This window comes from Hippichthys cyanospilos, chromosome 18 (assembly GCF_059441005.1).
Source record: "Hippichthys cyanospilos isolate Australia breed blue-spotted pipefish chromosome 18, RoL_Hcya_1.0, whole genome shotgun sequence".
Classification (NCBI taxonomy): Eukaryota; Metazoa; Chordata; class Actinopteri; order Syngnathiformes; family Syngnathidae; genus Hippichthys; species Hippichthys cyanospilos.
Genome location: NC_142386.1, coordinates 4,529,713 through 4,547,128, shown reverse-complemented (window position 1 = coordinate 4,547,128; position 17,416 = coordinate 4,529,713). Strand labels below are relative to the sequence as shown.

General features: G+C 39.1%; 1 protein-coding gene across 1 annotated transcript; it reads right to left on the bottom strand.

Moving 5' to 3' along the window:
* Positions 1–1,388: 1,388 nt before the first annotated feature.
* Positions 1,389–5,711, bottom strand: msx2b (muscle segment homeobox 2b). Its single transcript, XM_088440965.1, has 2 exons — positions 5,261–5,711; positions 1,389–3,136 (listed from the first exon to the last, which is right to left on the bottom strand). The coding sequence occupies exons 1-2, from the start codon at positions 5,607–5,609 to the stop codon at positions 2,697–2,699; spliced, it is 789 nt and encodes a 262-aa protein (XP_088297091.1). The 5' UTR covers positions 5,610–5,711; the 3' UTR covers positions 1,389–2,696.
* Positions 5,712–17,416: the final 11,705 nt, after the last annotated feature.

Below are 17,416 nucleotides of genomic sequence, written 5' to 3'. Positions count from 1 at the left end.
GACACCCCGCTAGAAACTGAAGCCTTTGCGCCCTTCGCCAATTTAACGGCGGGGAACCTCGTAAACGCGCTGCCGCCGCCCGTAAACGATTTGTTCGTTGCACCCGAGTCACCAGGAAATTGTCTTCTGCTTTCAGCTAGAAAACAGACACACATCCTTAGGCTGGTTTCCCACTGTTAATGTAATGTTTAACAAGTCAAACGAATATTTTATTGAAAATGTAATAATATTTGGCACTGAATTTTTATTTTACGTTGGTTCCTGCCGTAGAATCCTAAACTGAATTTGAAGGTAAACAAGAACGTGTTAGGAACTACGCTAAAAGTGACATTATTTGATTAAAGCTTGGATGTTTTTTTTCCACCTATTTATGTAGCCGTGTAACTTTTTTCACCGCGCATCGTTTGAAGCGCGGAACGTTCGATCGTGACGACGTGAACTTCCCTCGGCACCATGTTGGTTTTCTTGAGCCGATTTTATCAACCGCATCAGCACTACTTACAGTCAAGTGTCGTCCAATTGCTTTAAACTTCAATTGCGCACAGTCAATCACTTCAATTCTCAACGCTCGATTAATCCGTTCCTCGCCGTCCTTGTGTGAATAAATCATTTGAACCCTAGAACGATTCGGTTATGATATTGTGGAAAAGTGTGATGCAATCATCGCGCGATTATTTGTTGTATATTATGAGCATGGGTGTGATAAATGTCCTTCGGACTATTTATTACAGTTCCTGAGAAATTTTATTTGTTTTCAGAATTGCTTGGTGGGTCTAATCAAAACTTTATCATTGATCGTATACTCCCCAATAAATCCAGCAGACCGCGTCGCAATTTTGTCTCAGTCCCATGCAAATGCTTTTGTCACTTGTCACATGTTTTTTTTTTTTACTTTTTTTTAAAAATGTCTTTACTGTCCACATACAAACATGAAAAAGTACATTTGAATCAAATAGCCCATAAATAAATACATATAGTCAGTATTTGGTACAGATTTTCACGCTATATCAAAAAAGTGGGAAAAAAAAACTTGGGCCATTATTCTAGGAAGGCGACAATATTTAGAGTTGTAATGACAATAAAAAACGTTGAACCAGTCAAACAGGAAATAATACCGGGTTGGACAAACCTTTCTGCGAAATTACGGTCATGATCAAAATACAAAAACGTAGTAGTATTTTTATAGTCACGTGCCTTTCATACAATAAATAATTACTGTAATTATGTCTTCCTTACTGCATTTGCATTGTAGTGTCAAACCTGTTTTATTTTGTTCTATCACCTTGTAGGAATATAATTCCCTCGTAAACCTTATCTGCACTTGCATAAAACTTACAAGGTAAACAACATAAGACAAACAACACATTTTAAACAAACACTCTTTAAGGCTTTATTTGATTTAAACAAAAACATGAAGTGTAAACTGCATAGCATAATGTGGACCCTTTGAAAGGGTTCTTCAAGAACCATACAAATATATTGCTCGTAATGTGTTCTCACTAATAATCATAAATATATATATATATATAAAAAAAAAAAAAAAATCACTTGTACAATCCCCACAGTTCCAGAGAGAATAAATAGATTCAAGGCCACCTTGTTGTGTTGCTGGAGTAGTTAAAGCCAAAATGAAAGGTCATTTAAAGCAGTAATTGGGATGAATGATTGATTAATATTGTTAGCATCCCCACCATATTGCGGGTTTTAAGCCATCATTTTATTACACAGTCTAAGTGGCACTTTGTGTAGCATGGTGGCGCTAAAGTCTACTGGAAAACATGTAGCATTATGAAGAGCAAGAAGAAGAGGCAGAGAAGGTCCCCAAAGTAGTTCCGCTGACTTTTTGCTGGCTTCAAGCTGTTTATTAACACTCTCAGCTGACAAATATTGTTTAACGAAACATATAAAACATAAGGCGTAACCTGTGCATTTAAAATTACAACACAGCCTCAGCTAGCGTGATGCTAACATAGAATAGGAAACGCCATTGGCACGAGCTAACAATTAGCGTCATTGTGGCAGTATTAACATTTAAACAACTGATATCTGAATACAAATGTGCTGCAACACATGTAGACAGATAAATTACCATACTCTCAAGCCTAATAATAACAATAATAATAAGGCTGAATCTCCAGTACAGTATTATTTGTACGTCTCTCTTATCTGTCCGCATGTATTTTGAGTAACAAGCTGTACACTTCATTTACCTTGAAGCAAGTACACTTTTGACTGATTTTGAAAACGTTGAAAATTAAATACATTTAAGTGTATTAATAAGTTAAATGTGTATCTGTTGACAAATAAAAGGGGAAAATTGTTTTCTCTATCTGATTCTCTTCAAACACGATTCAAAATTGATAAAAATTTGTCCCAAAATCGCTGTTATGGTCCACTTGTTTTTGCGGAAAAAGTCCCCTTGCTTACAATTTTTAAAAAAATGCCAGTAGCAATAGATTGAAGCAGAAATCATTGCTAATGGAACCATATTGAATATTCGTAAGGCACGTTTTGGCTCTCAGTCCAGTGCAAGCGTTGAGTAAACATGAGCTGGTTAGCGAGACATCATGTGAGCAGGCAACTCATCTAAACCGTTTTACAATCCTCACCATGGGGAGAATAAGAAATCTCCTTGTGCGGCTATAAACATGTTTAAAGTCAGTCCGGCATCCTCGACGCGACCGCCATAATTCCTATTATAAGGGGTACATGCCGTAACCCAGAGGTGCGGCGTACAGTCCTGATGGCGAAAAGGGCATCATGGCTCTGTGGTGACAGGCGGAGAAGGACTGTCTGTACAGAGACATGCCGCCCAGCATCAGCGGCAACCGGAGGCCGGGCTGAATCAACGGCGCCGCCGTCGACGACGCCGATTTCGCCGTGGCGACCATCTTGAGTTTCTCCAACTCGGCCTCCTGGAGCCTCTTGGCTTTGGCTCGCCGGTTCTGGAACCAGATCTTCACCTGGGTCTCGGTCAGCTTGAGGGAGGAGGAGAACTCGGCCCGCTCGGCGATGGACAGGTACTGCTTCTGCCGGAACTTCCTCTCCAGGGCCAGAAGCTGGGTGGTGGTGAACGGAGTGCGCGGCTTGCGGTTGGACTTGTGCTTCCTCAGCTGGCAAGTGGGACTGACGTGTCCTGTGTGAGGGAACCAATGTGTCGGATTCAGACTCGAAGATCACAAAACTTTAAGTTTGACCGAATCATGTTTAAAGTGAGCGCGGATATAAATCAGTCTGGTACATTCGGAAAGTATACGGATCTGTTGTATTGAAGTACAATGCCTTTGCATTAGTTATTTATATAATGGTCTCTGTGGCGGTATTTGCTGTAAAAAAACAAAAATAAAACAAGGAAACCACTGACCTGCCAGATTGTACATTTAAAAAAAAAAAACAAATGTGACCCTTGTTCACGAAAATGTCCCCCGATCTAATGGAATCCAATACAAGATAAGCACCTATGATAACAAAGCTCAGTTTCGATCAGAGGCTCCCAATTGCTGGTCGGCGTCCCGCGTTTGAACTGGTACCGGGCGTCGTGGCCTGCACCCGAAATCATGTTTTGGAACTGATTGAGTTTATCCTTAACTGCTATACTGCTGTGCTTTATTTGCACTTTCTTTTGCTCGATCTTTGTTTTTTGGCGCCGCCTCTGGCCGTTTTTGATATTGCATTTTGTAGTGAGGAAGGATGGTGAGGTTTCAGTTGAGATCAGTGAATTTTGGTGACACATACGTTGTTCTGTCTCGTCATATATGGCCCGGTGTAAGTAAATTGTACTTTCTCTGGAAGAATATTGTCAATTATGAAAACGATATGCCCAAGATTAGTTTGTTTGTTGATTCGTGTCTTCAGCATATCACACAATGCTGCCTTGTGTGCATTTAGCTCGTTAGCATTTTCGTTTGTGCGAGGTATTTCTCTTTGTTGCATATGTTAGCATACGCAAAGGTTTTGCATATGCTTGTTACTGCATATGCATTGATAAGTAATCATTTGCATCTAGTTGACATTTTGTATTGAAATGAAATTCAGCTATGATTGATTTAATCGCTGTCATGTCTGTGCATTTTTGCAAGATATATAATTCTTGGATATGGGACTTACCTGAGAAACCCCCTGTTGCACATATAAAAATCTCACGCATTGTACAATACTTTTTGAGGTTCTTGTTAGGGTTTACCTTGTTTTTATCCAAGTAGCTACACCAACTGGTATGTCACAGTAAAGCTTTTTCAGCTTTGCTTTTGATCCTTGTTGTTGTTATTTTGGTTTGAACCTTTAGAGGTCGCCAGAGCGAGTCACTTATTGGCATACATTTTACAGCGGATTCTTTTTCTGCTATTCTCTCTGTCGGAATTGTTCCGTAAAATCAGAAATGGTATTTCTAGATTGCAGCTTTTCCATTGTGTGGATTTCTTGCATTTAAGTGGAAATTGGACTGAGCCTATTCAGATTTATTAAAGTTGATTTTGCGTGTGACATTTCCCGTAAATATGACTAAGTATGACGAATATGACGAGTGATGAGAAATTTAGTATCACATTTGGTTTGTTGTTTGAATGCTAGTTTCTATGCAAGATATATATATATAGGATCATAGTTGCTTTGCAATATTTTATGAAAGTTGAAATAATTAAGTGCACATATTTGGCACATATTGTGTTCATATTTATGTATTATCCAAACAAATACAAAAAAGTGTGTTTCAGAAAAAGGTGGTCAACTATGGAATAATTATGAAAACAAACTGAAAAATGGTGAATACTTTGTTATTGGATCGGATTATTTTCCTATTTTTTAATTTTATTTATAGACAACAAGTGGGTAGGACTAGATAAGACCTTCCTACTCCCTTGAACATATACCGGTACTTATGGTAATTAATATGTATTGATCATTTCATTAGGTTGTGTTTATTTCGATTGAATTCGTGCTTTCAAATATTTAAGATGGCATTTTATAATCTGGTACATGGTCATACGTGGAATTATGGAAAATGTGTGGCCTATCGTTTAAATTGTCTCATTTCTGACGTGTAAGTGACTGTAAAAATGGGCGTGTGAATAGTAGAACTGTATTCACTGAATCCGATTTGTAACGGGTTAAGATGTGAGAGTGAGTTAAATGTGGAACATGTCTCTATTGGATTTCACGGAAATTTGGTTGCAGAACTTGTAAACAAGATGTCTTGAATGATATAGCAGAATGATCACAATGTAAATGATGTTATGGTGACAATGTAGCGTGTGCGACTCACGAGGCTGAGAGGAGATCAGCCAGTCTTCCGGTTCGGATGTTTCGGATTGGACCGGCGACGATGGCGCCGCTGGGTAGCTCTTCGGAGCGGCCGCATCCCCGCACGTGTAAACGGAAGCAAATCCCGCGGGCCGTGGCACCGACCCCGTCTCCTCCTTGCACCGAACCGCCTCCCGTCCGCGGTTCGCCTCCGTAGTCCTCCCGGACATGATCGCCTCCACGCTGAACGGATAACGATGCCGCGGCGCTTCTGGAGGAGGAGGAGGGGGAGGAGGAGAGCTTTTCTTCCGCTCCTCCTCGGACGAACCGCCGCCCAAATCGCTGGCGCTCTCCCGCGTAGTTGTCTCCATCGTCCGTGCGTTGAGCAAGTCGGTCTTGCTCCGATGAGCTTCGCGTTGTGTTGCTGCTGTCAAGTCAAGTCGCGTGTAGGCGGTTGTATGTACACTCGTCACGTGACGCGCACGATCGGTGTGGACCAATCGCGTTTCACCAGGATGTTGAGCGGCGCTGCCTTCAGGGGGAGCTCGGCAAGGCGGAGATTGTTTCTACCGAATGAAAATTGAACTTGATATTCATCGTCGTCATTTTGATTATTGATAGTGAAAGTAGTAGAAGATATAGATACGTCATTTAAGAGTGACTTGTGTTGGATGATATGACTTCTGAAACTTGTTGGATTACAGGACCTCTGCTGCAAGTCGATTGACGAGCAGTGTTTTTTGTTGTTGTTTTTTGGCCCCAATTCTAGTACGTATTTGACATTAGGAAAGTCGAACGCTTACCGAAACTCACGCATGCTCCTTTGGACAAGCAAGTGAGCACCAATGAAAATTCTGGGGTTTCCAAACTATGGCCCGGGGGCCATTTGCGACCCAACTTGCAATTTTTCCGTGAAACTGAAACATGCTGTGGAAGTTTACCTTATGTACTGTAAAGACTTGTAGATACCCAAAGAAACAAATGTGATAACTTGACGTGAGAATGTGAAACTTATTACATAAAAACATTAACTTTATTACTTTCTAATGTAAACCGTTATCATATGTTATATAACGTAACGTATCTCAAACGTAACACGTAAGGTGAAACTGAAACAGATTATAGTGAAATTTAAACACGATATTGGACTTTTTTTCTGGAATATCTTCAATACGCTTCCGTCATTTGGCATCTTTGTTGTATTATTATTATTTTTTAAATTCAATTCATGTCGTCAACAAGCTCACAAGGCTATTTTGGATCTATTGCAATCTCATTGCGCTCTACTGATTGGATTCACTCAAATGTTAACCTCATGACATGGTATTTGTAAACACAGGCCTCATGCGGCTAATTGTAGAGCATTACGCCCACGCATGCGGCGCAGGACTCTTTTCTTCTTTATCTCAAAACAGTTTATTTGCTTTATTAGTGGTACTTTTCTGTTAGAGCCAACTGGGAAAGTAATTCATTACTTTAGGTAGAAGTAGTAGATCAATTGATTTCTGTAGGTACTAATCAATGATATTAGACACTCAAGTACTAAAGAGGGTAACAGATTACTTTAGTACTTTAAAAATCACGAAAGAAAGTAATCCATTTATTTGGTAAAGTAGAAAGTAATCGATTTCTTTTGTACTTTAGAAATCTCTAAAGGAAGTCATCTCTATCTCTACTACTCAGGTACCTCAAATTATTGATTACAGCACTAACTAAAAACATAATGAATACTTTTGCACTTTTGTTTCTAAAGTAATCAATTACGTTCATATTCTTTTAGCCAAACAGTTGGGAAAAAAGATACATACAATGGAATTCCTGAATTCATAAAAATGAGTTAAAGATGTAAAAATACGTCTTGGCATTGAATGAGTTAATCCGCATTGGAAATGGTGCGTCACACCAATTACACACTAGCCCAGTTGGAGATTTATGCTCCACACTTAAACTTTGTTCCCCGGCTCCACTAGACGAAAACCAGATGAGATGTTCACATGCCTCCGTGCGGCTGGGACATTCATCCGTGATGTCCTATGATTCGGCAACTGTTCAACTTGAAATATCTCCTTGTGACTGCTATCAACTAACTCATTGTGGCAATTTTAGGTTGTCAGATAAGCCATTCCTGGACTTCACACTTCTTTCCACAGTTAATTTATTTGATGGTTGCGGAAGGTTTTTTTTCTATGTTTGTTTTCGAATGAACGGATGTTTCACGTAATTCCGTTTCATCGCCGTGGGCCACAGTTGTTTGTGTCATCTCTGCGGCATGATCACATTTTATCGTCACACCCCGGGCGATTTTATTCGGGAAAAAATCGGTTTCCATGCAGAATGGATACAAAGGAAACTCTAAAATCAAAGCGGGTTTACTTCCGAATCTGATCCAAACAAATTTTCCCGGGGAACGTGAGAAAATTCAACCAAGGATCCCATAGCCGTATAACTCAAAAGCAGCCGGATCTTGATTTACCTGTTTTTCACGTTACATGCCATCACTTTGTTTTTTGTTGTTTTTATTTTCATATCCGAGCCAAATTTTTCGGTGAAACAGTAAGATACACGCCCAAACTAAATGACGACACATGCAAGGGGCTGTTTTAGGCCACGGCTCACACATAGATGCTCACGTGCAGACTAACCTGTCAAGTTGGGCCAACCTATTTCAAAAATCGACGTCACTCACTTACTCCCTTGAAAACGAAAGCTACTAATTGCGTAATGATAAATGCAAAATTAATCTGCATTCCATTATACTCTTCACAGACTGTGTCGGTCAAAAAACCTTAATTTGGAATTCTTTCAAGCGTTCAGGAAATTCAAACGACTAAACCTTGAAAACACAAAACTATGAACTAAAAGTCATTTCAGATCATAAAGCATCCACATCATAAATACACAATAAATAACACGTTTATCAATGCCTACTTTTATTTTGAAGTGGGCCTTCGCAGCGGTGGTCGCCATCGCAGCACGTCTCTACTAACGAATTAATGTAACAATTTACTCTATTAATGACACTTTAATTTATTTCGAGAAATATTTCTTGATTTAATTTTGGTTGAGGTTGCGTTATTAAAGTGGGCTGATTTCACAGACAATCAGGAGTTTGAGAAGGCGCCAGTGAGCAGCCAGATGAAAAGATCAGCTCCTCGGGGGAGAAACTGTTGCCTTCCCCCATCCCACCTCACCCTACCCGTCCGTCCCTCAACTATTGCGCCTGAACGCCCCACGGGCTCCTTGTCATTCATGATTCACGTAACATGTTCTTGGCTGCGTGTTTCTCCACCTCAGCTCGTGTTCATCTAATTGCAGTCTTTTTGAACATGCATATTTTATATTTATTTCATGTCGGCACTTTTATTGGTTAGACCAAGGAAATTATACAGTACCAGAAATGTGCTCTAAAATGAGAACTTTTTTTGTGCTTTACTTGTTTTTGTTCATCAAAACAAGGTGAAGTTTCACCAAAAGGTTTTCCACAATTAGGGCTCAGATAACAACCAGTACGACTCACCTGTTTTAATACATTATTTTCAATTCTTGATTCGTCTTGGCCTTTAATAGTCTTTTAATGTAATCAAGAGGTCATTTTCCCCCATTCTTCAAATAGTATTTTCCACAAATCATCCTTATTCTTCATTTCTGATGGCCTATTAATAAAGATTGACTGACTTATGTGATTGCTTTGTTGGCATTCCCTCTGGCGCAGCTCCATCTAGTGGATGCATAACGCAACAGCAGGCACTACTCTAGCTTCTACCCTATGCGCCTTATAATGTGGTGTGCCTGGTGTATATGATAACAGTTTTAAAATAGGCCATTCAATGGAGGTGCGCCTTATAATCCGGAAAATGCATTAGTGCACAAACAACTTCCTATTGAAAACTTGACTGAGAAGAAAATGCTTTCATTACACTTATTACACGATAATCTCACAGCGAAGCCTCGGACAACACCTCTGGGATGTCTCTTTTTTTTTTTCTATACTTGGCTATAGATAAGGTCCATTAAAAGACGACCAAGCGAAAACAAGTGAAAAAGGGATTGAACAATAAACGATCAAATGATAGGGGATCTCCGGGATTTGGCAAAATTATCCGCACATCCCACTTCCTTTCCTCTTTAATGCCACTTAAGCCACGATAATAGCGAAAGCAATTTGTCTGAACATGTTTGTGTGTATGTGTGTGAGTTGGATAGAGATGCCTGGGAAGCTTCTATTTGGGTCGGGCACACCTCGGAGCTTTGTAATTACAGCTTTGAAGTGGTGGAATGTTCGGTCGGGATAATTTGCAGCCTGTGCCGCGTTTGCACACTATTTACATTTCCATTAGGACACTGTGGTGCCACCACACTTACATACTTGGTGAGAGGTTAGGGCTGGGCAAATACTACACTAGATTGGAGCATGGCTAAGGTGGTGGCCGTGTTGGCATTTTTTTTTTTCATTCAAAGAAAGTAACTCAGAAAGTTAATCAGTGAAAAAAGGAAGCACCAATATCATGCCTTATAAACATGACTAGACGCATGCCATTATTTTACCCCCAAGCACCGACGAGGTAAGTTGAGATAAACATTAAAGCGTCTATCCAATATTTAGCAAATCAATCTTCTTTTTCCATGCACAAGTAAAAATGTCAACGACCTCTAGACGGCATTCAAGAACAGGCCAGACAGAAAGTGAAACTTCAGTCAGATAAAACAAAAACAACTCAAAGGAAATAATGAACGAATTGCTGTATTTAAATTACTATTTTGTAATTACATGTTGCAGCACAAACTAATAATGCTACAGCAAATTTTCCTAATGTACAAGCAGAGGTGCACATAAGTGGCACGCAGGTACACATTGGACAGAAGTCATTGATGTGTAATGTTGCGTGCTTTGCGTACCCACCCCTAACGTTCACCTAAGACAACAACCGAGCCTGAGCTGAACATTTTTTTTGTGTGCCATGTCTTGAAAACACACTAAATGTGGTGCAAGATTTACCGCTCATATTCACAGCTAAATTTCTGTCATATTCTATTTGAAAGGTATGAAAACAGCACATGAATGCCGCGCAAGATGTTGTGAACAAACAAGCTGCTCATAGAGATTTTTTTTTACACCTGGAATCTCTCATTTCAGGTCATCATAAGTTCTGATGGATTGGGCAAAATGGGTGTTTTGCGTAAAAAACTTGCCAAACAAAGAACAACTTGAAAGCTAAAACAAATGTCAGAATAAAAATTAAAAAAAGTAAACTATTGAGAGAAAAAGCATTCATGCGGCAATGATGTCATGGCCCAGCCTAACAGCATTTATGAAGCAACGTCTTCCCTGTCGAGCTTGCTCCATTTATTTGTCAGAATCTCACAATTCAAAAAACAATCCAGAAATTGCGTTCTTTAATTATCATCCCGCTTCATGTTTTATCTGTGGGTTGGTTGCGCCTTAATGTTATTGATGACACTCATGGTGGTCTGTTTAATGGTAATGGTGGTATCCCAACGTAATTACTCATCCAACCAATTTCAAACATTTGCACATTTTGTTCCCGTCTCATTTCAGTTGATGCCGCCTTTTTGTGTTTTTTTGTTTGCTTTTGTTGTTGTTTATTCCCAACTAATATCTCATTGCCACCCGCATTTCAAATGAAGACCAAATAGCATTGACGGATGAGTGAATGTTGAAATGCATGCCATACGGGAAGTGAGCTGTCCAAACAGTGGCTAACTCACCAAATTAATCAAAACATTCTTTTAATGTAATCAACAGATATTTTTTTTTCCCATTATTCAGATAGTACTATTCACAAATCGTTATTTTTCATTTCTGATGCACTATTAATACAACTTGATCAACTTCTCTGATTGTTTTGTTGCCATCCCCTTTAGCGCAGCTCCCTCTAGTGGATGCATAACGCAACCCCAGCCACTGCTGCAGCTTCTATTCTATGTGCCTTATAATGCGGTGCAACATATATATATATATATATATATATATATATATATATATATATATATATATATATATATATATATATATATATATATGCGGAATACACAGAACTTGTCAAGCCCTTGGAGCCCTCTCTTGATACACACAAATAACTACCTAGCTCCAATGGCGCCATGACCAATTAGCTGTTAAAAAGTACAGACAGATCTATTCAAGGCCCGCGTTACAAGATCCAGTCCGCTCATTCTTTTGCGAGTCTTGTTTTTTTTTCTGGTGGCGTTCAATCTCTGCAGTCAAGGACAGTTTGTCACTTATGGCTGACATATTTCACGTTGAAGAAATGCAATAACTTCATAGCCTGACCTTGTTTTTTCATTACAGTGCCATCCTTTTCATTCAAGGTAATCCTTTAAACAGCTAACACTCTCACGGGACCGTTCAATAACTGGAGCAGTTCACAGACATCCAATAAAAAGGCTTTTTGTTATTTGTTTACAAAGACAATATACATTTTCTATACAGCTTGTCTTCTCACTGGCAGGCTTGACTATTACCTGCTTTGAGTGACACCAAAACTGAAGTCTTTACTCAATGATAAATTTGTTCTTGTGGTTGCAACAGTTGCGGAGGAGTAGAGTGTCAATCAATTCGAGGCATTACTGCATTTTTGATGCGCTTCCAGGTGAATTGCTGATGCCAGTGAAGCCGATTACAACAACAAGAGAAAGGGTTTGAAATTGCGGCATTACGGCGATATTATTTTTATAATATACATTACAATATTATTATTACAGATATAAAAACGTTTGCAATCTATGAAACACTGACTTCTGTTCAGTTCCATTCACTCTATTCTATTCTATTTTATTCCATTGAAGTTGCAATCAAGTGTAGTTAGTATATTTTAGGGGCAAACCCCCTTATAAATTGTTCTCCTTAAGGTTACACAAATGCCGCAAAAACCGTTATGATAGATCCCGAGAAGAGGTATTATTATTTAGTTAAGTGTGACAATAATATTGCTATTTATTTTCAATTTTTTCCCATTCAAAATCCAAGAAAGGAGTATTAATATTTAGCTAATTGCGGCAATAATGGTGCTATTTATTTTTTACTTTTTTCCCCAGTCAAGATTCCAGAAAAGTGTATTAATATTTAGTTAAGGGCAGCAATAATATTACTATTTGTTTTTATTTTTTTTCCGAGTCAAGATTCCAGAAAAGGCTATTAATGTTCAGTGAAGAGCAGCAATAATATTGCTATTTGTTTTCAAATTTTTTCACGCTCAAGTTCCCAAAAAGGGCTATTGATATTTGGTTATGTATGGCGCGCTACAAAACAATAAACGTTCACGTTCAGACGTCTCTGCGGTCGTCCTCCTATCTGAGAAGAGAATAGTAAGGTGGCCCCCAGATGGAAAAGTTTGGGGACCCCTGGTTTAGATCCAAGGAAAATGTCCAAACTCGCCCGACTGGACGCCATGAGGACACGTGCTACATAAAGTGTAATAGAGACGCATAAAAAACATGACATGACTCACGTCTCCGGTGGACTTTATTGAGGGAAGGGCCAGGGTCACGGGTTGGAAAGCGAGCTTCGGCGCAAACACACAATCCCGCTGATCTTTGTTGTGACCTCACCGGGCAGAGAAAGGGCCGCTAGAGTCCTTTTGCAGTGACCCGTTCCTCTGCTGAGGTCACACGCTTTTTGCGTGGGCACTTTGAAGTGCAACAACAGCGGCCTGGTAACAGACTGATTGGCGGTTTGGCAATTACCGAGATGCCGCTTTTAATTTATTTGCATCACCTCGGTGCAGGAAGAAGGAGCGAGGAGGTTAATAGTCCTCATAAATATTGGTGAAGGCTTGGTAACCTTGCTTTGTACAAACAGGAGTCACCCGCTCCCTTTTAACCAATAATGTGTTTGCATTGCAAATTATAGTCCCAATAAGAGCTTAGTCAAAATGACCCATATGTTCAAGTGATAAAATGTGAAAGTCTCTGTATATTCAGCATGCAAGTGTACTATGAGATTTTTAGTCACTTAACCAGTAAGTTGGTACGTGTGAGCCTCTCCTGTTTTGAATTGCATTTGCATTGAAACAGATCTTGTCAGACCGTCGCGTTAACCCACAACAAAAGCTTCCTTCACTCGTCTGTTCCAGTGGCAAATTCATGTTTACACTTCGAGGGTAATAAATCGGAAAGCTGATTTCTAATTTACATCCGGTGTGAAGAAACAAGTACGCTCAATTCGTCAACATACTTACACACCGGGAGTTGAAAAATTGAATTTGGAGTGAAAATATTATAACAAACAAATTATGGAGGCTGACATGCTGGTGTTTAGCTGTTTTGTTTCAATATATCCCCGTCGTAATTGCTATGAAAATGACCGCTTTTAAATTACCCAAGGAAAATTTCCCTCGTATAAATTACATTTACCACACTGGCGATTTAATTTCTTATTAAATATGAGTTTTACGGTTCCGAGTAAGTAAAATGGCTTGTTTGCTCTTACTGTGTGGCTGCCTTGCCCCCTTCATGAAATTGCTCAATGGTGGCAGTCCACGCAACATGCATCCATCCATTTTTCTGACTGTTTGTCCTCACAACGCTCACGTCTGATTAAGGCTACTACGACAGCCTGAATAACCGGGACAAAAACAGGCCTTTTACTGACATTAAAATGCAGAGAGGCGTCGATATACCACACTCGCTAACATGCTTAACTTCTATCAAATCAGTCTCGGTCTTCATACCCAATATTCATACCAAGAGTTCCGCCTGCGGTTGAATTATGTACTATGGACGTCCTTTCACAAGTCTGTCACATTTAACCTGATAGTGAAGCCAATATAATATGTCAGTCATGCTGCGTCCGCATTGAGATATGCAGCGTGTACTTTATAACTTCCTTACACAAAAGTGTGTGAGCTACGCTTGGGGTTTAATTCATTTAATAGGCACATAAACAAAATTGTGTTTGAGAAGCACTTAAAGCCTGTTTACTTCCCTTGCGGCGGCGTTTCTGCGCATCGGCCATCTGCCGCCTGGCCTCAAACACAACCGACGTTGTTTGTCTTTGCCGTAATGGCTGGCATTATGTTGAATTACTACCCTGCTCCAGCACCAGCGGTTCCCTAAAAAGGGCCCTACGGCGTTCCCCGTCCCTCCTCTCCAGTGCCTTGTTACAATCAATTAGTCTGATTACAAGCGCTATCTTGACCACTTCAAAGCCAGGCCATTACAGCGGGTCAGACTCGCTGTCTCTCCGCTTGTTTGTCGCCACGTAAGCAGAGAACCCCAACGCTCAGCTTTTTCAAACTCATCATGTGGACACAATGATGATTTCAGAGGTGGCAAAAGTACTCACGCGCTGCAGTTAAGTACTTGTGTTTTAAAAATAGCTTTTCATCTTAGAGGAGGCCGTTCGATGTGGAGGACCAAAAGTGCCAAAGTGCGATAAATAAATATATCGTTATATAAAAGTGTCATGAATTAACTCAATGTTTCGTTAATTAATTGAATCCATTTCATTGATTAAATAAATTCCTTGTGAGTTCGTGCGTCCTTTGTGGACAAAGTGGCACTCAAAGTCCTTACCGCGAGGAGTCCTTATTTCAAGTGGGACTCCTGGTATTGGCTCTTGAAAGCTTTCTTTTTCTTTAAAGTTGTAGGCTCGTCACCTGTCCGTTGGCTGGACCTTTCCCATTTTTAAGGTACTATTTACAGGACATACCCATACCATTGGTCTTCATTTTAGGGAAAAAAAAATATTTTGGGTATTACAGTACTTGCGAAATCCGCTTAAACGTACTGCCAGATTATTTGTATTTGATTAGTTCCCACCCTTGTCGTCTTTCTGAATGATTTTTCAAAAGGTCAAATGGGCGACAATGGGATTAGTTCGTGATCTGGAGGACAATCGGTGTCATCTGTTGCCTTTCAAGTGCAAAGTTGACTCTTTGTCGGGTCAAACAACGGGTCAAACAATAAAACGCGGGGATGCAGAAAAGCAGGAGCGAGACGCCAAGTCTAGACGGAGTCCCTCCCTGATTGCTTTGTTGTGTGCCATGTCGACAGGTAATTACCTCCACAAACGACAGGGAGCCGTGTCAAGTCCGAGGTAGTGTTGCGCACAATGAAAAAGTCTAGGAAAATGGAGAAAAGAACGCGCACACGTCGGATTTTGTGGCGTTGATGCATGCTGGGAAAAAAGAACCCCTCCTAAAAATAATTGGGTTAATGTTTCACCATGAAACACCTCACTTAAAGAAAATATTGGCGTTTTTAATACAATAATTTCTTCAAATCAACGAGGCATTGGCTCATTCTATCGGAGGTTTTAACTGAAGTTAAATAAAATGTAAGTACAATATGAACTCGAAAGCAGAAGCCAGAAAAAAAAATGTGGATTTTGTTTTTTAAATGTAATCATTTTTATTTGGTTTCGTTTTTTTTTCATTTTAATGTTTAAATTTAGGATCTGGCCTTGAGTTTGACACTAGCGCGCTATACAGTAATGTTAAATATGAAGTTGTAATAACATTAGACAAAAGTAATTCTATGAGTATGGTGTCAAAAAAAGTTTAAAATTCATCAAACAATGTATTAGTGTTATAAAAATAAAATCACTCTTTTATTAAAATAACTTTGGCACAATGTAAGAATTTTGTTTGTTTTCCAGGAAAAACAAATGGTTACCGTAACTGCCGTATTTATTTCTATGACATTTCTATCATAAAATACAAGGAAAAAGGTGACAGATATAATTGCGAGCCACTATTTCAAAAGTCGAACCGATGAAAAGAATACATCAAAATAACAAAAAACAATGACACACAAAAAAAAAGGAGAATGCGCTCGTGCCTGAGTTTCATGCCAACAAGCCCCAAGCATTGATGCCTGCCGGGAAAATAGACTCCCTACTAAAAATAACTGAATTAACAATGAACAATAAGAACCTGTAAATCCCCACAAACCTTTTTGTAAACACTCAATGGTTGAAGGGAATCTCCTCTTGTGATTGGCTATGTAAAAAGTAGTTAAGACAATAAAGTGTTAAGGTTATTGTATAATAAAGGAAAAAAAATGTGAGAATATAAATTGAAAAAATAAAGTCTTCACGTTACGAAAAAAAAGATGCTTTTCCAACCGAAATCAGAATTTTGTGTGAAAAATCGCGCTTCTGCGAGTAAAATCATAATGTGAGGTAAAAATTCATATTGCCATGTTGAGTGGAAGAAATTTTCCATTGAACTGCAAGTTGATTTAAAATAAACATACTATTTTAAGTTCGACCTTAAAAACATTTGCTGAATTTGAATTTGCAACTTGCTTCAATTAGTTACATTATTTTTTTTTGACTGGTCTTTAAACTTAAATCGCTCTCAAAAACGTACAGAAAAAAGTCCCCAAAAAATCTGCCTAATTATTTTTCGTGTATTTGCCTTCTGGCATTGACGCGTGCTAGAAAATGGAACCCCTCCTAAAAAATAACCGTGCTAAAATTTCCCACTGTCACAACACTACAATAAATATTCAAAACTTTTGGGGTGGTCCCCACTTAGACTTGAGGGCTAATTAGCTAGTGGCTATGTTTATAGTCTTATAACAATTGCAAAATAACTCTATCAATCATTTGTTTGTTGTTGGGTGGCATTCGCGCACGACGGATTGATCCAAGTGCGCTCGGAATCTGCTTGTTGACGTAGCCAAACCTCTTCAAAGAAGCCACAAGAAGAAGATGACACATTTATAGTGGGAAGTGCAACACAAAGTAGCAACACATGCAATGCAATCACGCCTCATAATTATTATTGTTTTTTCGGATGAAAATGTGATGTATATCAAGTTGCATTTCATTGATTGGAGTCCCAAAAAAAAGGTATAATTTTTTTGGACGTACCGTAGTCCATCGCTAGCTTACAGTATGCTAATACTGTGTCATATTTGCAGTAATTATTTGTATTTTTTAAAAAAAAGCTTCCAGGGAATAAATATAAAGCAATAAAATTATAATTAGTAAGTACCAGGATAATTTAGTACGCCTTAAGGTACTGCCTCATTTTTTCTTACGCCGCTGAGACTTTTTGTTTTTACCGCGGTCTGTAATGTTCACGTTAAAATTAATAATAAAATTGGGAACATTTGGGAAAATTTTGACCCAACTCGTTTTTTTTGGGTGTTTTTGATGTGTGATAACAAAGGGAAAGCATACCAAAAAAAA